The sequence below is a fragment of the Varroa jacobsoni genome, unplaced genomic scaffold, assembly GCF_002532875.2.
Source record: "Varroa jacobsoni isolate VJ856 unplaced genomic scaffold, vjacob_1.0 scaffold_815, whole genome shotgun sequence".
NCBI lineage: Eukaryota > Metazoa > Arthropoda > Arachnida > Mesostigmata > Varroidae > Varroa > Varroa jacobsoni.
Genome location: NW_019213717.1, coordinates 427763 through 454285, shown reverse-complemented (window position 1 = coordinate 454285; position 26523 = coordinate 427763). Strand labels below are relative to the sequence as shown.

The window sequence follows — 26523 nt, the reverse complement described above, 5'->3', positions numbered from 1 at the left end:
TCAGGGTCCGCCCATCCGTCGTCGATCCATTATTACTGTTTATATATATCTATCGTCGACTTGCCAAATAGCTTCTATATGCATGGAAATGTTTGGCTTTGTTCTTGAGTGATACAATCAATTAAAGTAGAACATTTATCTTGATCAAACAGTACTGCCGTAGAAAACCCGAATTTGACCGGAGTGAAAGAAGCTGCGGCAGAAAGATGATTTCGAACGTTGCATTAGAAATTTACACGTACAAACACTTCTTTTTAATTTAATTAGGTACACATATACATATAAAATACAGACGAAGAGTAATCAAGCCAATCAGTGGCATCATTAGATTCCTTTGTGCTTGCTCCGAATGGTCCGAAAGCATATACAGAAAAAACAATAGAAACAAACACATGCCTACCTAAAACTATCATTTACTGGTACAAACGTAAAGAGTAAAATAAGGTATCCTAATTATATCGAGACAGAATCCTACTAATACGTCAATGATTTCAAATTTCCTGCATCTCAGATAATACATACAAATGTGCAGCGACTCCTAACTTTAGTTATGGGCACGCAGTTGAGGATTTTATAACTTTGATACTGACACCGTAAATACAATATTTTTGGTTCTATTAAGTGCCGGTTAATTCTGCCGGTTAATTCGTTTAGGAAAACATTAATTTTTTGTCTAGGAAACAAGTTACATAATCATAAGTTAGCTGAAGCTAGACACCACATGAGAATTGGTGACAACCTAGAGAATATTAGGGTAAAGCTTATATTACTTCCATCAACTTCAATTCAAATGGTTAATTTAAGCAATTCGATGAGCGGCACAAATAACCATTGCAATCAAAAAAAAACTTGTGACCAAAACTCGTAAAGCGTTCTGCCCTTATCAGTTGACATCTAACGAAAGTCACCCAGAGGGTCTATAGCAGAAAAGGCCAATATACCTTAAACGTTGCATTTTCATGGCAAAGTACTTCTATTATACGTTGCGTATCTGCATATAGCCGTTTTCGCTTGATAAGAATTTTCGCAAAAGCAAAATGTCCGATTTTGAAGGCGCAACGAAAAATGTGTCTACGTCGATGAGCCAATTGATCCGATCACTTCATACCTTCAGTGTTTAACAACACGAAATGGTCAGTCGACGCTCAGTGTTACAATGCATCAATCTATGTATAATCGCATCGAAGAAACGAAGTGACGTCAGGAAACGCTTGAAATAATGACGCGAGCTGCAAGAGCATCTCAGATCATTTTTGATGGACGTACGGGCGTCGACCTATAAACCACACCGAAAGGCAGAAAGCATAATCGGTAACCTTAGGAGGTTATTTTGGCCGGTGTGGCAATAGAATTTATGACGGTTGAAAAAAATAGGTTTTTGTCCAGTTGACATCTCTGCATGTAACATTGACTTCATTATATGTTTTACGTAACCTAATTAGTGAGAGATTAAACAGCCAAAAACAAAACGATCTCCTAAGATCTAGTTTAAGAGTTCACTTGGCTTCATCAATTCTACTTCGGCCATTATTTGTATGCATGCCAAATAGTAAAGGGTTTATGACACAAGTTTCCTGTAAAAGATAATAACTTCAACTTTTTGCTAGCTATAACTTTCTCATCATAAACTATATGATATCAGATAAACTGAGCATTTCACACTAACCATTCTCCATAGCCATAATATATTAGATATATCTTTTTTCATGTATTACTTGTGTGTGTTTACTGGAAATTAACTCGGACTGACTCGAAGTTACCAGTACCTGAAGGGTACAATGGTCAATGGTTTTCTAGCTGGAAAAAAGTCAGTATAGTCGAGGGATCGGCTATTGAAACACGTTTGCAAGTGCATTGCGCGAAAGATCAAAGCAAAGCGGGTGGGAAAAATTCGCTATTTTAAGTTTGGCGTTTCAAATCATACGTTTCTGATATTAAATAGAAAGCATTCTATTTTTCTTCAAGTTGTCAAAAACACATTCTCCCTAAAACTTAGCTATTCACTAGCTATTTTTTCAATATACCCCGATAAAATACTTGATAACAAATTGATAGAACAGAAAGCATTTTACATATGCACAATTAAGATTTAACTAGAAAAAAAAAACGGGCTATACGCTGCCGCACACTCTTATCTCTGAATTTAAAGCTATCATCAAGGTTTTACTGCATTGTTTTGCCTTAAGACATGTCTCAGTTACGTTATTTAATGCTATTTTGTCAGATGATTAACATCGATACGGTGAGTCAGATCAAACCAACAGATTTCGCAGGCTGTTCTCGTTACTCCCTTCCGAGAAACGCCAGACGCCGAACGAAACCCTCAAAGGAGAATCGCCATCCGATGCTACTATAAGAGAAAATCGAAAATCATAAAACAGGGGCCTCCAGGTTCCGCAGGCTTCATTTTTGCCTCTACATGGTCTTCGAGTGAAAGCCATACCACGAACAATGAGGCCAGGACCGTCAGGGACGCCGCACAACGACATTTCCATCCATTTGGCTTCTGAGAGAGAAGATAGCATTTAGTAAACTCCGTCCCTTACATTCGGTAAATTTAGCTCTATACCGGTCATCTTGAAACGATTACGATGAGCGGAGTCAGCACCCGGACAGATTGTCTACATAACTACCAAAAGATCTGTATAAAATGCTCAAAAAATTATATCAAGGTATATATAATTTGTTCCTTCCTTTCCTGTAGATAACCGACTTTATCCTGCCACAGAGAGATGCCTAAACAAGACTGTACTTTAAACTTATGACAAGTCTAACTTATGACACGAGGCTGACGAGGCACTTCCGTAAAGTGGTAACATCATAACACGCTAACCGGTAAGTGGAGCTGGTCGCTTAAGCATCAGGCGAAACACCGACAGTATTGTTCTGAAGGTGTTGACTGGAGTATGCGAACCCTAAGCACCTAAGAAATGTTCATTACCTGCACACAGAAATTATGTAAAGTCGTGGTTACTGTTTGCCCCTGGCCGCCTGGCTCAGGAGGCGCGAATATCTTAAGCGCTAATTTTTTTGCCGTACCATCTCATTAAGTACCATTATCCCGTTAGTATTGCTGTTATTAGCAGCTCATTTATTTTACTATTTTTCGTATTTTATTATTACTACTATGTAGCTAAGTGTGGTTAGAACCATGGCGCTGGTGGCAAAGTTGTGCCTTAGCATTGTTCTCGATTACAAAACAAACGGCCGCTGCCCTGTGACCAAATAGAATGAATTGCTACTATGCGTGAGCGCTACAATATGTGCTCGTGCCTCTGTGAGTGGGTGAGTGCCAATGGAACATGCGTACGTACGTTCGATCTGCTTCGAAAATTTCTAGAAAAACTTTTTTCCAGAAATTTTCAGAGAGTGCTACGGCAATCGTTACTTCTACAGTTTCTGCCACGAATAGCGCGCTCATCGCTCCTTTATGCAGAGTGGCGTGCTAATTCCATGGCATCATCAGTCAGCCTCCACCTTCTTGCCGCTCCCTTAATCAAAGTTGTGGTTCTGGAATGGTTTGCGCCTCTCTGCCAGGAAAGCACTGAGCGTCAAGGATTAGCGGGAAAGCTTACACAACGAAGATAGACGAAGTGCGTCTGCGTTCGTGTTTTTGCTTATGTGCAAGTTGCTGTACAACTGAAAAAGCTTTAGCAATAGTCATCCAAATACAATGGCATGATGAAAATGAAATTATCTCGACACAAAGATGGAACATCAGCGCTACACTTAGAATACTGTTTTTCATTGAAGGCGAATGCGGCCGCTGTTCGTGTTGTTATTGTCTAGGGAACCATATATGTTTACCCGTTAGCACACAGACGTAAAGTCAGTCGCAGGAGACACACTGTTAATACGGTCATAGCCAAGCATAGCAGTGAAGATAGCTCTTGTTATATTAACGGTATAGTGTGCATTAGGAACTGATAAAGTCGTATGTCGTTGTTCGTTCTCTTTATTATCTGTTTTCGTACGATGTTAGACATCGGTGTTCTTCGATAGAAATCATACGGATATAGATGTACGTTATTTTATTATATTACATTACTGTGTGTGTGTGTGTGTGTTTATCTCATGTAAATTATTGTTTCTCAGAATAATATAAATTGTGCAAACGTAGCCTTTGTTGCCTATTGTTGTTTTTACAGACACACTTGAAGAAGTTTTACTGCAACGTGGATCTTACGATGTACCTGACGTTGCTATATCTTTAATATAGTAATGAATCTGCCCTAGAAGAAAGGACCAACGCTATGGCCGTGCTTGTCCTAGAGGATGGTTCCGTAGGTCTTTCTGTATGTCATTAGCCTCATTGGATAAAATATAATTACGCTACAAATCCAACAGGTACGATCCGAATGGACGTCTATTAACTGTGTGCTATAACCCATAGTAATTTCTTATTAGGCTTAATGTATAATCATAAAATATCACAATTGTTTCACGCATTTGCTTATTAAGCTCGATTGACTCCTTTTAACTGTCCTATTCCTTCCATGAGCGTCTATCTCACCTGTTGCTCTCAAATATAATTGGCTCCATTCATGAAAAATGACAGCTTCTATACAAATAGTATAACAATATTCGCTTTGTGCGTCCGCTTATGCCAAGGGTACTCGACAAAATTTCGCATCCTTGCCTGTTTTTGAGGAGGTACTCCAACTGTTTACGAATTTAGCAAAAAATAACCACGGTACAGCGCTCAAGTCGCTAGGATTTCGTCGAAGCGAGGAGTGGGCATACGTCAGAAGTTTCTCGGTGAAACGCGGACCGGATATAGGCGAGATTACCTAGAGACACGCACATGATACAGACGGTACACGTTTAAAGGAGTTAAGACGGCTAACGTCAGTTATGAACATCTCTTTAATCTTTACGCATGGAACCTAGAGTGCGTACATAGCAGAGCGTTTTTCAACCGTTACCTACCCAAAGATTCAGCTTCCTCGTCAGTAACTTCCATCAGCAAAGCTAAACTCGTAGAAGCCAAACATCCAAGAGTCTCCATCGGCAACAAGAAGCGTGTTACTCACATAAAAAGAGAAAAATGGCCTTAAAGCGTATAACCGTAGCTTTTCATAGTCTGCTGTTCACAGATTACTTTGACAAGCGTAAAGAAATTCTAGCTAATTTGGGTACTACATTGGGTATTTGTTGTGTAACGAAACTAGGTAAGTTTTTTTTTAAGAAAAGCTGAGACAGTCAGTATGCTTTTGCATGTCAACAAAACAAATTGAAAACATTAGTGCTCCGTACGTTCTCTACGTACGTACGTACGTGGCTCGTCCTCTCAAGCCTAAAATGTGATGATCCCATCGAACGCAAGGAAAACTTCGTGATGATGATGACATGGGTCACGAATATACATTTTTTCATGTATATTTCGAATGTGTAGTAAATATGCGAAAACAATCCGCTACGATAGCCTTATAAGGTTTCATTAGGTTACACTTCTTTATAGCGCATCTAACTGTCATTGTTGTCGGGCGAAATGATCCAATAAATAACTATAGACGTCTTACTGACAGATGAATCGGGTAGAACCTCTACACCTGTGAGGTTCGATCAGACTTATGTAGTTCGATGGCGCGTGCAAAACCGTATGCGCTTGCGTCATTAGGTGCAGGATAAGCCATCGTCATAGACGCCAAAGTTCAGAGGGCGTTACGGGGTCGCCGTTTCATTCCTTTGTTCACCTTTGACTAGTTTTATTTTCCGTAATGAAAATAGCTTTTTTTTTGTTATGCGATTGTTGTTGTTGTTGTTGTACTATTATTCCTCTGTCTAGCTGCTTGTCTATTGTCAGTCGTCAAAGTGACTGACATTTCATTACAAGTAGAAGAAGTCTAAGAACAAACTTCTCGATAAATGCAGAACCCAATTAACCGAGCGGCGAGCACCGCATTCGGGATACAAGCTATTACCCATTTATATAAGTATCAAAAATGAGACTGACATTCATGCTTCACCAACGAAGAGAGAAAGACAATCGGCCCCGCTGGTGCTGATACCGCTATTGTTGTTGTTGTTGTTGTTACTGTTGTTTGAGGCAATCACTGAACGTTGCTGCGATCTTCGTTGGCGATGCTCGTCCGTATGATGACTGACGTCTAACCCAGTTGGTCATTCGTGAAGTTTAATTTGCTAAGACGGACAATACTTAGCTTTCTGCAACTCATCGCACTCTCTCTCATTCTGACACGTTCATCTAGGATGACATTTCGGATCTCTGCGTCATATCATGCACATGCATACAGGCTAGAGACTAGTGTTACCCATTATGTAGGAAATAAAGCTCTTTGTGCTCACGAATTGTGTAGTATTTATGCGTCGTTTAACTAAAACTATCATGTATATAGAACCAAATGTAATGCGGCCAAAAACACCTATTGGCCAAGTAGTCATGAAATGCGACAAATTACGTAATCAAGAGGAACGTGATTGCTTTTACCAGGCTGGAGATGTTTCGATAAGGGGAATAGGCCGAACCTCAGTGTATGAGACGCACAAGGCCTGCAGAAAGGTACACTAGAGTATCGGGTTTATCTATACCTGTTTTGAGACCGCCTGTAAGCTAGACTCAGCATATTTTCAGTCTGTCAACACCATTGCTGTGATTGATACTATAGTCATGCAAGGGCGAGACTGTAAACAGCTTACTCGCCAAAGATACCAATCTAATGATATCTTTTTAAAGGTTTAATTTGCTGGACAATACTACAGATAATGCAAAAACCCTAGTTAGAAAAAGTTCGGTACGAATGGGAAGACGCTGCGGGCAAAACATCGAAAATGACATTTTCGAGATTATTCTGTATCTAAGCACAAATAGCAAACATTTGGCAGACATCTGTTACAATGTGTAGGAAATATAGAGGTATAGTCGAATCGGCAAAAGACGTCTGATTGGGACTGCAATATCGCGTTGCGTATACGGATTGCGACTAATTAAAAAAAAAACGGGTAAAAGTCATGAGCATAGCATGATCGCGTTTTTACGCTTGTAGAACTTTGTCTTTCGTCTGTGTGTTGGTGGCAGGAACAACGGTTTAACAGACAAGAGCAGCGGGTCTGCGTGGTTATTTCATAGTTGTCGTTTGTAGAACCTCAAATCCCTGTGCTGAGGACTTCGTCTATCATGTAGCCCCCAAAACTGAGCCAAATCCCGCACCCCCGAATACATTGCTCACCCTTTAACCAAGTGGGTCGGTTACAGCTATGTGGATCTTGTTTCGTCCTTTTTACAAGCGGACGTTCCGGTTCCGTAGCAAACACATAACGCTAGCGTTTGTTTTGCCGTAAAAATGATTCAATTTATAATTAGCGACAAGCGTTGCCCGTTGTCATCTGCGTCGACCGCGCCGACCCAGCAGTAAACGAAAAAGCTAGCTTGAATCATACGTTAAACAATCAGTGATATAAGCGCTCACAGACAGCCATTGCCGGCTAGTCCGTGAGCCCCGGAACGAGTGACTACCAGCAACATAACGACGCACGTGCCTCTTGTTTACGAGACCTTTAGGTGTACGTTCGAATACAATACCTATATATATATATATATATAGTGTATGCATAAATAGTTATTCTATAATCCAGCCAGTCGGCGAAGCTCTTCCGATTATGCAGGTGTTACACTGCATCGATTTCGATCGTAGATCACTTAGTCTTGATCGGCTTCAATTACGTTAAGGAGATAGTAAAGCAGTTACAAAAATACACTACAATCCTCAGCGTTGCGATGGTTATGCTAGAGTCTTCAATAAGCTTGTTTTCGTTCGGGACGATAGTAACGAATTAAAACAGCATTTTCCCTTGATGAATCACCAACATCTCCCTATAGCAGGCCATCGTGGCACTAGTAATGATCCGAGCAGAAATTCTCTTCGCAACGTGTAAGGTGGCTGGCGGCCGGCCGGCCGGCCGGCAGGCCGGCGTGTATAATAGTTACCTGACTGCTTCGAACAAAAGCGGCATGCGGCCGCCTCATACGCGCCGCCCCACCCCAATTAAGCTTCGAAAATACGTACAACACCAACAAAAAAAATATAGCAGAAGTCGTACAACAGTGACGAGAATTTTGAGAAGCTGAACGAACTTCAGTCGATCAGAGAAACATAGGAACGAGTTTAGGTTTTACACCTTTTTGTCGTCCTAATAATTGTATATTTATTATTATATATGCTACAATGATATATTTAACGTATACGTTCCTATTCCAGCTCGATCGCATACCAAACAATTTCAACATAACAAGATGGAGCATTTATGAAGGTTATTAGTTTAAGGACAGTGTGTCATCTTCACAGTGAAATAAGAAGCCCTTCGGGCCGCCATAACTGGGACCTGTAGACGTAGGCCCTCTGGATCAAAATCCGTACACATACGAAGTGATGCAGTCTTTGAGTGATGAATGTACTAACGTGCATACATTGATCAAAGAGCATTCTAGAAAAACTGATTAATAAAAAAATTACACCTGTAAAATTCATATATTAAAGAAGCGCTTCACGTTGCCATGCTCTTCAAATCTGAAAACATAGATCTGACATACTGTTTATCAGTGTTCGGGTTCATTACTATAGTATACTATCATACTTTGCACTATGCTAAGACAATTACCTGATAAACATATAGTCTAATGATAGTAAATCTAAAATTGCTGCTTAGACGAGGTACTGGCCTCTTTTTTGGTGATTTTATCAGATTTATGATTTATATCAGAAATATCAGCCGAGTCAAGCATGACCTCGGACCTATATCATTCTAGTCAGTGTGTATATATATATATATATATATATAGTCATTGACCAATCAAATAGGATTAAAAATTTAGAAAAAAATACATATTGCCGAGTTTGATCGAAGACAGCTCCGCATCCAAACTATCTGCTTAAGTGTTTTCTTGACGAAAACTGTTTTTCTCTGTTTTCTAATGGTAGCACACGTGGCCAGAGTGTCGCCTTGGAAGCATCTTTAAACTGGCGTGGAAGAAAAAGGAACTCGGTTTAGCATGCTCCGAATGATTTTTCGCAGCATCTCTGTTATGCCCGGGTCGCGGACCCATATCTGCAGCATATGTATACTCTTGAAATGTGACGTGTTTGTGATCTCCTGCTCGGTCCTGATTCGCCCATTGACGTTTTCGACATTTCTCAAACTATAACAAGACATCAGCACCATTAACAGTAAACACTTTAGAAATACATTTTCTCATACGACATAGTGATGTGCTATACGTGAACCTTTGGGACAGCACTTTTATACTTGGGCAGTGCTGTTTAGCTGACTTAAATCATCCCGTTGCTTTTTTTCCAGATCCTGCCAACGAAATGTAAAAGTCCAGAACCGTCGCTAGAAATCACGGCTTGCATCAGTATCTTACTCGGATGTTTGATCTGCTGAAATATACAGGACTCATGGAATATCTGTGACCGTGTCGAGCGGTACTACCCGGAATAATCAAATGCGATTCATCTAGAAAACGAGCCAAACTATTGCCAGCGGGTCCATTGTTAGATTTTCTTAGCGGGAATTTCTTAGCTCACTGTGCACAGTTTGGCCAATACGACGTTAGAGAGTCCCTATCTGCGCTCCATTATTATTTAACACAATTGAGAGATCGTTCGTCTTTTTGTAGATCGGCTAACATGATCTGTTTCCTACCTCACATTGTCAACTGCACACTTGCGATATTCTGACCCACTCAAATTCTTCTCTGAACGTTCTTCTTGTATGACGCCGGCTCTTAGGGTCGGTTGTTCATAGCTGTTCTCGTAGTTCCATTATGAGTTCACGTATAGCCACGCCAATATAGTCTGTGGTCACAACAACGCCGTTGTCGTCGAATAGATAGGAACAATGATAATTGCTATACTGCATCTCAAACAATCTATGCCGGTCTATGAACGGAAGAAGACGGAATCAAATAACCGAATCGGGCATAAAGGCTCAAACGTTTCTACGTGTCATGGCAAACAGCCGATCATCACACGTTGCCCTCTATAGCGGCTTGAAATGTCTCGCTAGCGAACGCGACGTCACACGCGCTCACTTAAGAAACGCACGTACATGCTCAGTTCGGTTGTGGAGACGTATCTGATTAGACTCAACAATGCAGGAAAGCTTTAGATGCTTTTAGTTGATTGGTCAATTACGATGTAGATGTATAGTCCGATCCAACGATATGCGGGCCGTGTTATAGAACTTCGCAGTCTAGACGTTATAAATGAAACTTCTGAGCTTCGTGCATCTGTTCGGCACGTGCAATTGTGACTCGACGAATAAGATGATGATTGGGTCGTAAGTATGCGGAGCACAAACAAGGACTGATACTTGTCCAGTTTACACCGTAATGCATCTAAAAGTAAAATGAAAGAGACCTGCTAGTCAACAACCAACAGAGCAGAAGTCACCGGGAAGGCCGTATTCGAAATTTGGCCTGACCCTTCTAATCACGTGTTGCAGAACCGCGCCCTTTGGCGTCATAACGTCTGCTGCTCGCTGATCAGGCTTCATCCAAGGATGAACGAAAATGATATGAATTCTGATACGGTCCCTCTTCGCTCTTCACGAGACAAGCACTCATAACATTATCTAAGCACACTGCTTAAATAGCTATGGCATCCTTTGAGACGCCGATCCTTACATAACATGATCAACAACACAGATAAATTTGATGGTAATAGTTAATCAAAGGCCAATTGTTCCAGGACATACGGTCCGCTGGTGTACAGGAAGTTCGGGTTCGGATCTATTCGTTTCTGTGAAATAAGCGTTTTGTCGTAATGTACGTAGACAGGTCAACAAACGCGATTCTAAATGCCTGCAATGTTTCATTTTTACTCTAAATAAATCGTTGTGGCAACCTAGGACCTAGAGGCTGTAGGCTTGAGAATTATATATATATATATATATATATATATATATATAAAAAAGGCATATTATAGCCATCCGATATTTATTACAGTTCAATTGAATGTAGCAATAAACATTAATTTTAAAACAAATCGGGTTAGTTTCGGCACTGCTTACAGCAGAGAAGGTAAACTCTTTTTTGGATTATTAGTAAGGCATTTGCTATTTGATTCAAAACGGACCTCAATGTGCCATAATTCAATAGCTTGACAAATAGCTTTGTAACAAACAAAAATAGCGCATTTCCATTTGTTTTCATCCTTCTTACACTGCCTATGAATAGCAAGAAAGCTAGATAATGTTAGAGTGACTGATCTATTAATGCGCATGGCCTTCAATAGGTTAGGGGATTTTACTCAATGCTTTTCATACTCGATTTGCTCAGAACGTAAGAAATTGCCAGATGTATCGTGCGTACGATATACACGATTTAACTTCACTCGTAAATTGACGTTATATGTGTACGCTATAGCGATATATTTTCACCATTTACCCATACGCGCTATAATGTCCCATGAAGTCAAGTAGTCCAGTCAGTGGTAGTTTACTACCTCATAATTGCGTTCGCTGTCAGCGAGGTCGCACGTAGTGTCGCCGTGCTAGTCGAGGAAATTAAAATGCCTCTATAGCCCATACATGATTTCAGCTGTTTTCTGTTTCGAACAAACTGGAATCCACAGTAAAAGTACGTCCGTCGTTTATTAAAGTTGGTCCGGAAATGCCGATAACTCAAGTTAACAATAGCAGAACAGCGATATTTAACAGCGAGCTACGATCTACTTGACACGCTCACTATCAATGCTTTAGACACTTTCATTGATGCCTGTTTTTTCGCCGTTAACTACGAACTACTTTCATAGATCTCGCCTATTCAGGCCGAACGATACTAGTGTTCGGGAGACGCGATGGTGGAACGTCAATGTATCTCTGTCTATTATAGATTACGATAGCAATTGACATACGCAGAAAACTTTCCGCCTTATCTAGCCATGATGAATCATCATTCTATGCAGTGTTACGCGTCGCGCGCGCGCAAATAGAGCCACAGTATGTCAATGAAAATTATGAATACGCATTATTAGCTCATATGGGTACAGAGAAAATGTAACACCCTACAGGAACACACTACTGAAACCCGACTGAACAAAGAACGTTCTTCATTAGCCGTTCTTCTAGCTCAGTGTAGATCCTATATGGGCGCGTCATACAATTACGGTCACCTTGAGGTCGGCTTCCGTGAAACTGTTTGCTGATTCTAAACGCCCTTCTGCTGATGTTATTAGAATAACAACAAAGAGTTTCAACAGCTGAAAACCTTAATCGATGATGATTCTCAGTTGCGGTCCTTGTCGGCGGAGTCATTTTCGATACTTGACTTCGGTTCGCAGACGACCCGGACCCACCAGTGACCCCAGAGTTTAACCCGAGCTAGCGAAAGAGAAAAAAGAACTACAGCCCTACGTGAATCTTTCTCTTATGGTTCAATTGAATAAAGAACTGCTTCAAGAAAAAACTTCGGCCGGCCTCTGTGGCACTGCCAGTTAAGATATAATGCTATTTCTTGCAATGACAACGAAATGCTACACAGGAGCCGTTTAGCTCCCGCGGATCGGAGGCTTCCCGTAGGCGTATTATCGTAACGACGAAGAACATGTATTTGTTACCGAAGTTTATTTCAGCCTAGTCCGTACGTCATTGTTGTAACCGTATCCAAGTTCAGTGTTTAATTCTTCGACGCCTGCCAGCCTGCCAGCCTGCCACGCAAACATCTGTTTCGTACCGATCTTTTCAGTTACGTTCGGCTGTTGGCAAACTGGTCGATCTTTGTGGATTATTGATATTCGCGTTGTTGTTGCTGCCGCATGCGGTCGCCACTTCGAATGTAGACGATGGCTGCCGATGCTATTACTGCCGCTGTAGACCATCTTTACGAGATCAACACGAGGATATAGCTAAGACGAGAGGAAGGGCGACGTTAGCTTAAGAATGGCTTGGATAACTAAAACAAGACGGGATAAAGAAACGACGCCAAAAATTGAGGAAATTCGAGATGAAATTTAAGACAGAATCGTGAGTAAGGATTATTAGCCACGAGAGACGGAAAAATAAAATCAACGAACCGGACCGCCCAATGGGCCGCATACGACTAGAAAGTGAGCGGGAACGCTAAGATGAGGAACAAGGCACAACAAGACGAAAGAAGAAGAAAGGACGGACATAAACAGATATGAAGAAGCCGCGAAAATTCAAAAAGAAAATAACAAACCGGCCAGACCAGCGCAGGTAGACAACAGCGAGGCGCTATCAGAATCTGAGTCATTTTAGATGAGCGAAAGAGAAAGCAACTCAATAATAGAAGGTGATCGGTTATGACTGCGTGTAGTTATAGAAGAACAATTGTTATTACCATATTGAATAGGGGTATGCGCGTCTCATTTTTTCGCACCATAGTCCCTGTCGCAGTCAACGTTAACCAGCTTGCATTGGATACAAGCTATGTAAATAAGCGTAAATTGAAATCGCCCCATGTTAAAGGAACGGACAACAATAGAATGAAAAAAAAAAGATTATTATCGATTGTCCTTATTTACCTGGCCTACGTTACCTTCGACGTATGGGAATAATCAGGCTTTTTAAATAGAGAATTATAGCTTGCCATTGACTACTATGTGTATTTTTTTCGATGAATGATCAAATATATTTAATAGTAGATGTAAAAAAACTATACGCTCAAAAGGACCGTGTCTGAATATGAACAACAGTTTTATTGATTGACCCATCACAGAGCATAAATTAAGAAAATTTAATGATTTTTTTATTCTAGCTTTATGTATACAAAGGATCTCCTCTTTAAAGCAAATTCTAATAACTTAACGCTATGTCAGGCCCCACTAACTATACGTTAATCCAACTGTAGACGTAAGCACGATTATGTTTTAGTTCAAGCGTCATTGATTTGTATAGCAAGCCGCCCCAGGGAGTAGCCATGTCGTCGAATACCTGAATACTGCTGTCATTGCAGTCCATTCTTTATTTGAGTTTTCAAAGAGACACGCAATGGCCCAAATTCCTCTCGCGCGCCCTTTACCCTGAATTTCCCCATCCCTCGGGACTGACTGAGGTCCGAGCTGCATTGTTATACGAACCACAACATTGTGCGCCTGTGTGTGTGTCTGTCTGGGTGTGCGTAACCCTATACGCACCCCGTCATACTTGCTAGCAGTGAGGCTACGTATGTGGCAGCCGGGCCCAACCGACGACCCCATAGAGTATCCATGGGGGTGATTTGCTTCGGGGGTGCTCATCCATAGCACGTTTAACGATCTCGTACGCACGAAGCTGTTGCCCTCAGCTGACTCGCAGTCGTCGGCTAGCCACAGTCGGCCCGCGCGCGTTCGCCGGCTCTGGGCGGCGTGAAGGGAGGGGCGTCCGATTCTGTTTGGCCCCGCCCATGTTCACACAGTCAGAACGCGAACTGGTACTAAAAGATAGCACTAGGTACGCCAAACGACTAACCAGCAGCAGCAGTAGATGAGCCCGTGAGACCGGCACACGCGTCGTGAAACACTAGACAAATGGGCTACGAACCAAGAGCACATTTCAAATTGCCAGTAGGGCAAAACATCGAATATGCAACAAAAAGCGGACTACATTGCTGCATAGAAGTGTTTAGCGTATCTATATAATCAAGCTTATTAATCAACAACAACGCTAAGACATGAAATGTAGCGGCGGACGCGGCGAATAAATCCGTTCTGTTCCAACGTAAAGAATACGTGTGACAGAGAGTCGACGTGCTGCCATGTACATGTGGTACACATGACGTATTTTAGTAAAGCGTGAGATCGAGAGGAAAATAGCGCGATGGTAAGCACAAGGCAGAGCTGGTCAATTCGAGACGTTCGCGTGTATTTACAGAAAATTTCTTATTATCTACATCAACCAAACGGCGATATAGTAAAGCTAACATGCCTTTTCCTAAAGGGAAACCGCGATCGATGCGTGACCGAGCGCGTAGAGGAGGTAAAAACGTGGAGCATCATGTAAACAAGCCACTCCTTTCAAAAAGTCGACATACGCAAAATAAAAATGACTCATTACGAATACCAAAATTTGAAAAAATATAGTAGATAGTGATCAAAAACGCAAATAAAGAATGATCACACATTGGCTTCGCATAGCTTTAAGTATTTGAATGTACGGCCCTGTTCTGATTTATCGATAAGGCGCCGGTATCGTTAACAAAACTAATCAACAATTATGGTATCATACGAAATTAACGTAAGAACATAGGTCGAACTCTCAGTTAGACAAAATTAGACAGTAGTTTGGTTCTAAAGGTCAGCTGCCTATAATAAGCTACAACTACGTTTCTGCTGTAACTTAGGTTGAATAAGCGCATGCAGAAATGCTATACACTTAACACTTTAACTGCGTTTGTGTTTTGTTTCTTCATTAAGCCTTTGCACCATATGCATTGGGCCATAATTGTAATTTGTGTTTGTCATACTCCTTCATCTTACAGTGTGCTTCGGTCCTCGGTTTCTTGAAAACTATAGCGTTTTTATTCGAAGTCTATATTCCTTTCAATAAATCATCATATCAGGCAGTTTTCATGGTCTCCCGATTCTTACAAGTTGAATTTAATATCTGTACTTGAGCGGGTTAATACGATAACCAAACACATTTAGGAACTCCGGAACTGCTCACAAAGAGACTCCTGTCTTATAAAGAGATACTATCCAAGCTTTTTTGCCACCGAAGGTGATGTAAAGGGTCCATAATATAGGTGACTTCGTGAGTTAGTACCGATAATGCTCTTACTAGGCGCGTTAAATGTTTTTTCCTTTGCAGGACTAGATAATTGAGTACGTTCATATTTCGGCATTGTTAACGAATGCTGACCTTGATTAAGAAAGCACGTGTTTCGCTATGATGCAATGCGGAATCATATGGATCGCCCGTTGGAGTCCTGTAATTATATATATATACTACGCTTATAATTATAAGTGGCAAAAGCCAATATACTACACGATCTGAAAGGACAACCATCGAATGCCTAAGGGTAACCGTCCGTTTTCTAGTTCAAATCCAAATGAGAACTTTCTTTTGCCTTCATGTATATTCTACACCGTTAGTCCGCCCCGATGTCCGGTACCGAAACGCGCTGGTCAATAAAAGTGCTTTTTTATTTTTTAAATCGGCTCAAAACATTCTTGTGTTCGACTGTAGCCGGGCCTATTTAAATTAGTATATTCCCAATCTTTATGCTGGCAGGCTAGTTTAATAAAGCTGTTATTACTATTATTGACTTTTTTAGGATATATCAGAAGTGTGTCAGACGTTCACTGTAGTTCTGTTTTTTAGTAGAAGCTTGTCTGCTCGTCTAACGACCATCACCGACCTTCTAGCTATATAAAAACTGCAAAATATCCTGATAGCGAGTGACGCTGACCTATAAGGAAAACCTGCCACCCTAATCATTCACTTAATTGATTTTTTTCTATATGGGTGTCTATAGCGCCAGCGTAGCGTTTGATTTCCGTAAGAAAACGCGTTCCGTCTCCATGTATAGGTTAAGAAAATACACAGAATTCAAATCGCATATATAACACTGTTACATGAATCTTGGCCAGCCTGGGGCTTATGCACGGACCAACTATTCATAAATGAACAAGCAGCGAAATCTGAATGTTTTAGCTAGCATCACTAATATATATATATATATATTAGATTCCATGGCGGTATTCACATAAACAACTTGAGTCAGACCAATTTGTGACAATGGATCTAACTTCCGGCCGCGAATATTTCAAAGGCGAAGAAGTGCGGACGCGTCAACCCATACGATGCACAAGGCCGTGTATTTAAATGAGACAATAATGCATGGTTTATGGCAAACAGAATTAGATAGATTTTTTAAACCTCTTTTTCGAATCCTTAAGATAATCAGGACCATGGTCGTAATTAGCTGTTGTTCGACTCTTGATGTCACGTACGCTTGCACCGCATGGCAGGTCATGCTTGCGGTAGGGTTCGGCCGCAATTCGACTGCCTGTGTCCGCTGTTTGATCCGCTTACGCGGATAAGCGTGACACCTGGCTTATCTTGCCTACGTTCCCTCACAATGACCAAGTGCTGTGTAGATAGCGCGGAGGGGAAGGGGGTATAATTTTTCAAGGGAAATACTACGTTCTATTCCGTAATGCACAATGTCAATTACACGCTTTCGATCGACCTCGCTCCCTGTATAGCCCAGTTTTCCTCGGGCTCCCTGCTCAAGCACGTAGAGGTATTGACTGGGCCGGATTGCGACCATTGTGGCCAATAACCGGTGCTCTCTCTCTCTCTCTCTCTCTCTCTCTCTCCGTCCCTCCCTCCCTGCCTGCCTCCGCTAGCTCTCTTTGGCTACTATGAACTGCGAGATGAATGGTCCGTTTCTTTGTGGTGATCGATAAACTCCCTTTTAGCAGGTAAAGGCCGCTTGTTCGTGCAGACGCAAAAATAGAAAAGTCTTTCTAACGACGGAAGAGTGAAAACCGTGCTACATCTGTGGCGACATTCATCCAGTAGCAGTGTCTAATGTGTATAATGTTACTGGACGACTATCTGCGCGGCCGGCCATACAAACGTAGCCGTCCGCCGCACAACAGGAACTCGAAACTTCGCTGACCAATCCGAAAATTCCTAGAGAGAGAAAAGACGCCATATGAAACAAAATATGACAATATGCGGTATATATCTACGTCGCAACGTGCGACCTGCCTACCGAAACCTGATTGAACTGCGCTATTGACGCCAGTAAAGTCGACAGAGAGGAACCGTCCTATAAAAACAGCCTTTCCAAACACGGCGTTGCCATTGGGTGTCTCGAAGCGACGGACGACAAACGTGCAAACCTTACGAACACTATAGGATGGGCTGACTTTGCGAGGAAAGCGGACAAGCCACGTGGTGATGTAAATCCAAGAAACCCAGCGTGTATTGTATTGCTGGAAAAAGAGCGTCTCGCAAATCGATCAAGAGGGAGAACTTCTTTATAGCTGGACAATTTGACTAGTTGAAAAAATTACCTTGTATCTTGAGAACGGCAAGTTAAGAAAACGAAATCGAATATGTCAGTTACGCTCGTGCTTTTCGTGGGTTTGCTCGTTTTTCGCATTGCGCAGTTGGGACATAGTAAGTGTTATTTGTTTTTTGCAAGTTCGATCCGACAATAACGTTTCTGATCTCAAATAGAGATCGACTGTCCTTGAATCGTTTTTATGTAAACTAGTTCATTGTTATACGTTTAGATGATCTGACTTGACTAGATCTAATCGCCCTATTAAGATGTACCCGGTTTGATCAAAGATAGAGTTTATTAGGCTGCACCTGACTCATGTAATCGTTGTTTTTCTATTGACTTCATGTTTGTTTTTATGCATTCGATGCGCCATTATGCCAGCCGCTCCGACAGTGGAAGAAACCTTGCCGAAAGAAAACTTCCCCGAACAGCGTAGCCACACATATGACGACATCGAAGAAGCAAAGATAAGGGTGGATTGCGGTCCTTTTGGTGAATTCAAGTTCTGCGTTAAAAACTTAATCTGCTTCCAGCATCCGGATGGCATGTGGGATTTACAGCGCAGGCCGAGATACCGGTGCAATCCTCACAATGCGACCCACTATGGATGTCAATGCAGGTGGTCAATGATGACCGACGGCACCTGTGCGAAAATTCCTTGCATTACTCTAATGAGGGAGTATTTTGCGACGTTAGAAACGAAGGAGAACGGATTAACTGGTTATTGAATCATGCTCACAGCTTTAGATCAAATGTGGCCTTTTAGCTCTACGGCACAATGGCGCCGGCTCTCGCGTATGTCACCCAACGCGGTTAATAATGATTGTGCCACCACCTACTCGGTAATCGACTTCCTGCAAACGCGAACAGTTTGTTAGATTGCAACAATAAACGTATGAAAGAAACATATGAGCTGCGGAAATGAAACGAGGAAATACAATACAACCGGATGCGCTTGTTTTAGCTTATGTTTTGCATCCGAAGGTCAAGCAAGGAATCTTTGGTAACTGCATACACAGAGCTAGTGTCCGTAAAAGACACACCGAGATAAAATCATGAGACGCTCTGAAGATAGCCATGTAAAAACCAACGTTACTCTATACTATGTAGTACAGGTTTCTTACGCCTACGATGACAGACTAGAAATGCCGTAGGGGTCCAACGCGGCGTTTTCACCGTAACCGTGTTCAGTTACGTCCGCTTTGTTTCACAGTGTTAGCCTACTCAGTGATATCCATACATCATATCCTATAGTTACTTCACACGCACTTTTGTATCTACTTCATACGGTATAGTAAGCACCAATAGTGCGCATGACTCCGCGCGTGTATCTAAACATCTTACTCATCTTACTGTCATCAGTCATACTATTTGTTTCTTTTATTTAAATGATTGACCGTTGTGACATTATTTATTGAAAAGCGTTCACATACAGATATGCGAGGAAGTACAGCCGTACAAATAAACATGGGTCTCCCTATACGGTTTCTTTAGCCTGAGAAATTGTCGCTCATTTTACGTCTGCTGTCATTATCGGTTTTTGCCCGTTGAATCGGATAAGTGCCGCATCCATAACGAATAAATACGACCAGCTTTTAAAATTGTGGCGCACACGTATTTGAAGGAACGTGAAAATGCGATGGTACCTATAATCAGATTGGTAAAAAAAAATGTAATCATACAGGATCAGAGTTCCCTCTTTTCACTAGCTACTATTTTATCTAAAGATCTGATTCTGAAAGAAGCATGAAAGAGTCCAGATGCCATGCTGTACATGAAGCGACTATGGTATTCATTCTAAATTACAAAGCCGTCATTTTTCAGTCCCTATTACCGTTCGTAAGCTATCTCTATGTAGTATAGTATGATGATAGTAGTAGAATGATAGCGCTACTCGATTATTTAAATACGGAATAAAACTGAGATAATTTTTCAGTGTACAATTTAGGCCACCTTTAAAGTAGAGGAAATAGATGCGCCGATCTAGCGTGTTCTTTCTGCTGTGTCAGCACTTGGAAGGATTTCGAAACTTAGGACTGACGAGTGTAGAAGCACATGTTTTAGTAAATGGTATTCTAAAATTTTCGTCAAACATTTCGGCACAGATCGTAAAGCAGCACGAGGACCGGATCTGTTCATAAGTATATTATTGCGTGCTTTGCTACGGAAGCTGCAATAATTTGCACCGCCACTAACATTGGTTCTATGCGACCTTCAGAAAACTGCCAAACCACCTAATCGGAACACATCATATTGTCGAAGCATAAAAATTGAAGCGCAGGATACAGTAGGACACTAGGTCCTTTTCTGCCCTTAACTGTTCAGAGACTTTCTCCGACTGCTGCACAACACCACCGACGTTCACACATCTAACTTTTTTTGCTTGTAGACCTTAGTGCGGCCTTTTCAAATGCCCTTAATAGCGTGTCCTACAGTTCCGGTCAGTATGATACAGCAGCTACTCTGTGCTATCTAACTCGTGTCGTTGAGACTTCGAGATGGACTCTTGGGGTTTTGATATCGCAGAGCGCAGGGAGCAGTAATACAGATGCTAAAACCGTTATGGCAGACAGCACGGTGCTCTCGCATATCGAATGGACGATTTGGACCTTGACCCCCTGTTGCAGTCCATTAAGCTGCCTAATTATTTGGCTTAACGCTTGGAGCAAACGAGTGATTCTTCAATCTAGAACTGATGCAAAGTAAACCTTTGTTGTTGGAAAGGCTAGACTGTTGACCTTAGTAGTTTCAGTAGCAGATTGCCCGGATGGCGGACACAAATATCGGCATAAAATATTATTGATATGGGCTGGTTACCTCTTGAAACGAGTGAATAGCAAACGCTAACTTTGAGGTAACTTTGTTCGCTGTCTGACTTTTGGCGACAAGAACCGCTTGTCTCTCTGATAAATATTATAGGTTATTATCATTCTTATTCATAATATTTCGAAGGAGAGTATGTACTTTTGCCCTCTGCTGTACTTCGCTCACACAACGACATTATTATCAAACGCAAATATCCAGGGTGTCTATTCTCTTCAAACTTAAAAGTACTATGGATTTTCAGTATGTCAGCTCCATGACTTCAACGCATATTGCGCCACAGCGTGCCTGAAACACTCCACTGACGGCGGTCGTCTTCTGATTTTCACAACAATTGGAAGCTCACTTTATAGACAAATATATATTCTGTGTCAGCAACAAAATAAATGTGTATGTACCGTTTACGGATATCGGGGTTTACTCCTAACTAAAACCTTTCACGCTAGTGGAGGGTCTTAGTTATGCCAGCGTTTTCTCGTTCTCGTACCTACTGTTATCACATGGCCCTGCGTCAACATCTGCTTTCGGTTAAAATAACATTTCCAATGGGTTTACATTCACGACAGTTACCAATGTGTACCTGGTGGGTTTGTTGCATTATGACATTGTATATGTTCTCAAAGTAAAGGAAAAGTTACTCAAAATAAATGTAAACGTTATGAGAAGCGTATACGGAGCAGCCGTATGCGGAAGCAGGGCCTGACACGTCGGAGCTTGTATAGCTGGCAATATGCTGATGGCCTTCTTGAGGTCAGTCAACTCGTCGTTGAGTTTATTGACCCTACATATAAAACAGGCATATGCTCTATATGGAAGGAGAGGTGCAAATAATGTAGGTACCTTTTTGTATTCGATGGTATCTGAGGTGCATGTATACAAAGCGTTAGAATCCAACTCTGTTAACGCGCGTTGCAGTAAACGACCGGCTGCTTGGGTACGTGACGTTGCAACGGAGATTTCAATCGTTATGAATGGAGTCCATGCGGGTGCATCAGGCATGGTCCTGAGTCTAAAATAATTATCACGTTCTTTTTTATACAGTAGCCTTTTACGGCACTAACGGCTAGGAAGTCGTTTGGATCAAGCAGTGGCTGCGAAACGTTCATAATTTGGATACAGCCTATGATACATGTATTTCGTGTGGATATTCAAACCACTTACAGCTGGGGATTCAGCTCGTGCAGAGCGAATGTAATTGGTTCGCTGCTCTACGAAATGCAGCAGACGTTGACTTCAATGAAATACGCACAGGGAACTTTGGCCTTCAAGTAGTCTAATAGTCCTTCTGATCACTTTATACAATTGAGTTTTGTCCCATTGGTATCACCCCCTTGAAAAACTAAAGGCGGATGCATGGGACACGCGAATAAGCGCCACACAAATATTCGGATCTTTCCGAGATTAATGAGATGTTTGGCCAAAACAAAAACATAAGATCATATGTAACAAAGGCCTCTATACACTAAACATACTCCGGTGAGGGTCAGCTAATAAGTCTTCGTCTTAGTTCATACATTCGACTTCACGTATTTCTACCGATCTAAGATTGTCATTTATTGATCATCTGCACGTCGGGTCTTTAATGTCGAGAAGATTATTGCTTAAAATCACACAAGAAAAAGAGAATAGGCTCTTTTCGGGATAAGTTCTAGCCTACGGAGAAAGAGAAATTCAGAATTGCTAAGTTGCAGGGGTTTCCAGAATATTCAACTAGAAGAGGTGTATTTGCCATGTGCAGCACTGAAAGCCAGCATTAAGGAAGCTACTCAGCCTCCGTTTCCACATTTCTTGCCGAACGACTCCTTGTATACAATTATTTTCTGCGATGGTCAGAATTCTAATAAATGCGGTCCGCGTGGGCAGGAATTTGCTGTCAACGCGGAAAGATTTCTCAAGAATAAACTTGCTCTATGCTTCCTGAAAACGTGGTTGTGTTTCCTTTATGACATCATGAAACGCAGCTCAACGTTTATGCCACTGACCGATTATGAAGTTGTCTAGAGTTTCTCGTTGGTCTCTGGCCATTCTTGGAGACGCCGACCCACTCGAAGAATAGTGGTTAATTGCTGACCTCTAGATCAAGCGCTAGGACAATGTTTACACATGGTTCTCGCATAGTATAGGACAAAACCATTGCGATTGTCGCTGTCGTTTGCGCCGCGCTAGGAGCTGCATGTGAGCAGAGCGCGAAAGGATTATTCGAGTCGAAAAAAATGTTGCAAAGAGGCCATCGTAGTCCCGCGTCACCCATCGTTTTCTACTAAAAGGCATTTTTTATAGAGCGTATCGGTCGAATCCAGACATTTAACCCGACAAATATTTCTAAATGGGAAAACTCCAAGCTTCATGTACTCTGTAAGCTAGTGTTATTTGCAGGTTTCTTGTTAAATTCCTTTCTTCCTAAAAAGCTTTTCAAAACATCAGATAATAAGCTCTTTTTTTCTTCTTTGCGATAATTTTATAAGCTCTCTAATATTTAGTGATACCTTATAATGAATGAACTTCTGGAAAGCAGTTCGCCATAGGATACAATGTAGACTTTAAAAAAAAACTCCCTCCCTCAAGCTCCTGGAGATAATAACACAAAATCGAACAGGCCTTTTTAATGACGTTAATGACGTCGGTGCCGCAATCGTAACAGAGGTCATGCTTTGCGTTAAATGCAGTGACTATCCGAGTCAGCTACCTCTGAAAATAGTTCACCTGGAACTGACTGACGGTAGTCTGAAACTAATTCGTTACTAGGTATATGTGCCTATCTGCTGATAGGACTAACCCTCTTGACCGGCTGGACAAGCAGCGATCTCGACTGAAACAAGGAGTGTTTCCCGTAGCAGGTTCTTGTCTTGCTATCTCCACTCCGTTAAGAAAATGGTCGTTGTACTGAGTATCAGGAGCGCGTTCATGGAGCTCTCGTCAGAAGAAAACAGATTTGGCCACTGAGGTTGCAAGGTGCTGAACGTGCAAGAAATAACTCCAATAACGTATCGTGTACGCGAACCTGCGACCTCTACGAACTCGATGCGCGGTTAATACTTAATGATGTGAAGAAAGAAGGCGAACTAGGACAGATATCTATTCTAAGCAGAGTACCATTTGCGTAGGTGAAATATACTGTAAAGCTTTCACATTCTATGCTGTAGAACGTTAAGGCTATATGGCAAAGCTACTTTGTTTTCCACAGAGCGGGACTTATCTTTATTGCAGCATTGGCATTTCTGCCATAGCGTGCATGTATATTATACAATAGTACATGTCATTATTTCGTTGTAATGCGGTAAGGACTTGCGAGCGATCATGCACCGCCGAAGGCTTTCCTACCAATCTGTGTCCTGTTACTTACAAGCGTCATCTTGGCCAGCTGCCATTATTGGCGTGGCTCTTCAGTTGTTAAGGTAGCTAGGATTTGTTCCTAACACTGCTTCTCTTATCTGTGTCACCTTTAATATAACCCTCGATACAGGCGGAATCTTTGTAGCGCTTGTTATGGTATGGAGTCGTTCGGCAAGAAGATCAGCGAGATTTATTGCACTTTTACAATTAACGAGTGACAACTTAATTGCACTTACCCATTTGCTTGAAGTTGGAAAATTTTCAAGAAAGCGCGAATAGGCGGCGACCCCTAGTCCTTTTTTGTGAATTCCTGCACAGTTCCGTATTGGTATCCGACACGAAACAAAGCAAAGAAAGTCATTAAATGTAGCTAACTTTTCCACTTGCGCTGAATTAGGATATGACACGGCATTTTTTGCTTATACACCTTAGAGGCAATCCTGACAATTTTAACCGCGAATCCCTCCCTGGAAACGTGCGACTACCAAACTATATCTTTGCATCGGAAAAACATTCTCTTAGATGTCAATTCTCCAATTAATTTTGTACCTTTCTAGGTAATCCCTTCGTTTCTGTTCCGGCTTGTCCATTGATTCTATACATATATGGCTGTTAAGCCCGTCGTCGAACAGGAACGATATTACTTGATCCAATGTTGTATATACACACCGCATTTTCGGTACCTAATATTTACCAAGGGGACACAAATTATTTAATATCTTTAAGTCCGCTTGTTAATTCGTTGGCCGGATATTCCAGATGAGCAATGCTATCAAAACTATGATACATCAAGGTTATGATCCCAGAAGAAATACAAACTTCTTATGAGAACACCCACTTTGCTTCCTATTAGGAAGCCAGAAAAGTGTGGCTTCATCATCACATCCGATATTTCCGGGTCAACTACTGAAAATAAATGCGGACCCTACTAGAGCTATTGCTTCAGACAACTAACGCCAGATGGCTAACTCACCCATGGCTGTAACCTTTAGCTAGGGTTATTCAACTTGTGAAATTTTGTTCACTCGGGCGCAAGCCGTTAGAAATAACCGCCTTTTCGAGTATCTACGCATCGAGTTTTCTTCGAGCTTAAAGATATCCACCAAGTATGTGGCGTCCCTGTGGATATTATTTACCACACATCGCAAGGCCAATGCGTCAAGCACAGAACCTATAGCAGGGTGCAAGATTTACCGCTACGATACGTCCCATATTGGGCGAGTAACAAATCTGATCAATGGCCAATTGGAAAGACTGAGTTAGCCAAATGGGCGAATGAAAGCAAGGCTACGTACAGAGAGATACATACAGCACAGACAGAAATCATATGTACAGTCACAGAATTATGTCATATCGGCATCTTATCACTATAAAGTTACAGCTCATTGCCTAATGAGATATGTAGAACCGATTGAAGTATTCCTCGACATACAGCCAAATGCGCATGCAACTATAGAAGAACGAATGCAATTGTGAGCAAATTTCGTTTAAACATGTAAATATATCACGTTTATATAAATGATATAGCCCTTTATCTACATACAGTAGATAGGGTAACAAAGCAATCAAACAGAGATAGGTACTGTGACACCAGCTAGTTAGTGCTTAAGTAAGTGCGTGCTGCTGACGTAAACTCTTCCTTCAGAAACGGCCCAGTAGGTTAGCTATATATCTATCTTGCTTAGGAAAAAAAATGAAAAGATGGCCTACTCGTGCTAAGGCCTGGACCCCTACCTCTCTCTGAGTCGAGATTGTTTCAACTACAGGGTCAAACGTAGGAAATGATGATATGAGACAAAGCTGTTGGCTAATTAGTTCAATCCAAATTGTTTCAACAAAGGTTAACAAACATTCAGCATTGCAATGTCATTGGGGATTAGCCATTCATGCGGGTACAGACCCCAGGAAAAAAACCTAGTTAGTTTGGTGAAGGTTTAAGCGCTAAAGGGAAACGTAGTACTGTTCAGCGATACGACCATTTCTGTGACACGTCACATACACGAAAAGGTGTCTGCACAGAGCAAATGACTACGTACCGCGTTATCACTGACGACACAAACTGGAAACGTTTTCCTGCTACGTTTTCGACTCTGTAAAGCATTGATCAACGTTTGTTTATTTACTCCGTCTAACATTAGCCAGGCAACGAACTCGTTTATTCGTCAAACCCTGGCTATTTTCGAGGGTGCCTTTATAACGTCGCGGAGCTGTGGCGTCTGGGTCTAGCAAAGGAGCAATGAGCGATAGTGAATATCTCGATCAGGACTATGATAAGGCTTAGGTTACCACCGCGCTAACAAAATAGCGCCTTTAGGTCCTCAATACGAGACGAAACGACTATGCTTAGTCGATGTTATTTGTCATACGCTGCATCTAAGTGTGGTTGG

At 41.6% G+C, this 26523-nt stretch overlaps 1 protein-coding gene and 4 long non-coding RNA genes across 7 annotated transcripts; 2 read left to right on the top strand and 3 right to left on the bottom strand.

Moving 5' to 3' along the window:
• Nucleotides 1-207: 207 nt before the first annotated feature.
• On the bottom strand, nucleotides 208-4151 carry LOC111264052 (uncharacterized). Its single transcript, XM_086969929.1, has 4 exons — nucleotides 3315-4151; nucleotides 2834-2941; nucleotides 2263-2506; nucleotides 208-1276 (listed from the first exon to the last, which is right to left on the bottom strand). Exons 2-4 carry the CDS (start codon nucleotides 2859-2861, stop codon nucleotides 1243-1245), a joined length of 306 nt encoding a protein of 101 aa, XP_086826055.1. The 5' UTR covers nucleotides 2862-2941; nucleotides 3315-4151; the 3' UTR covers nucleotides 208-1242.
• Nucleotides 1175-6312, top strand: LOC111264053 (uncharacterized). Of its 2 annotated transcripts, XR_002682626.2 has the most exons (4): nucleotides 1195-1311; nucleotides 2225-2551; nucleotides 2705-2835; nucleotides 4149-6312. It is a non-coding gene; the product is annotated as an uncharacterized LOC111264053 (long non-coding RNA). The 2 variants fall into 2 exon arrangements; XR_015312533.1 differs by lacking the exon at nucleotides 2225-2551 and having other exon boundaries at nucleotides 1175-1311.
• On the bottom strand, nucleotides 3940-26523 carry LOC147753000 (uncharacterized). 2 transcript variants are annotated; one of them, XR_015312531.1, is made up of 5 exons: nucleotides 26173-26523; nucleotides 24686-24819; nucleotides 24373-24446; nucleotides 4930-5028; nucleotides 3940-4790 (listed from the first exon to the last, which is right to left on the bottom strand). It is a non-coding gene; the product is annotated as an uncharacterized LOC147753000 (long non-coding RNA). The 2 variants fall into 2 exon arrangements; XR_015312532.1 differs by lacking the exon at nucleotides 24686-24819 and having other exon boundaries at nucleotides 26173-26520.
• On the top strand, nucleotides 13661-19666 carry LOC111264051 (uncharacterized). The gene is made up of 2 exons (XR_002682624.2): nucleotides 13661-18093; nucleotides 18362-19666. It is a non-coding gene; the product is annotated as an uncharacterized LOC111264051 (long non-coding RNA).
• LOC111264057 (uncharacterized) lies at nucleotides 19338-21633 on the bottom strand. The gene is made up of 2 exons (XR_002682630.2): nucleotides 19934-21633; nucleotides 19338-19626 (listed from the first exon to the last, which is right to left on the bottom strand). It is a non-coding gene; the product is annotated as an uncharacterized LOC111264057 (long non-coding RNA).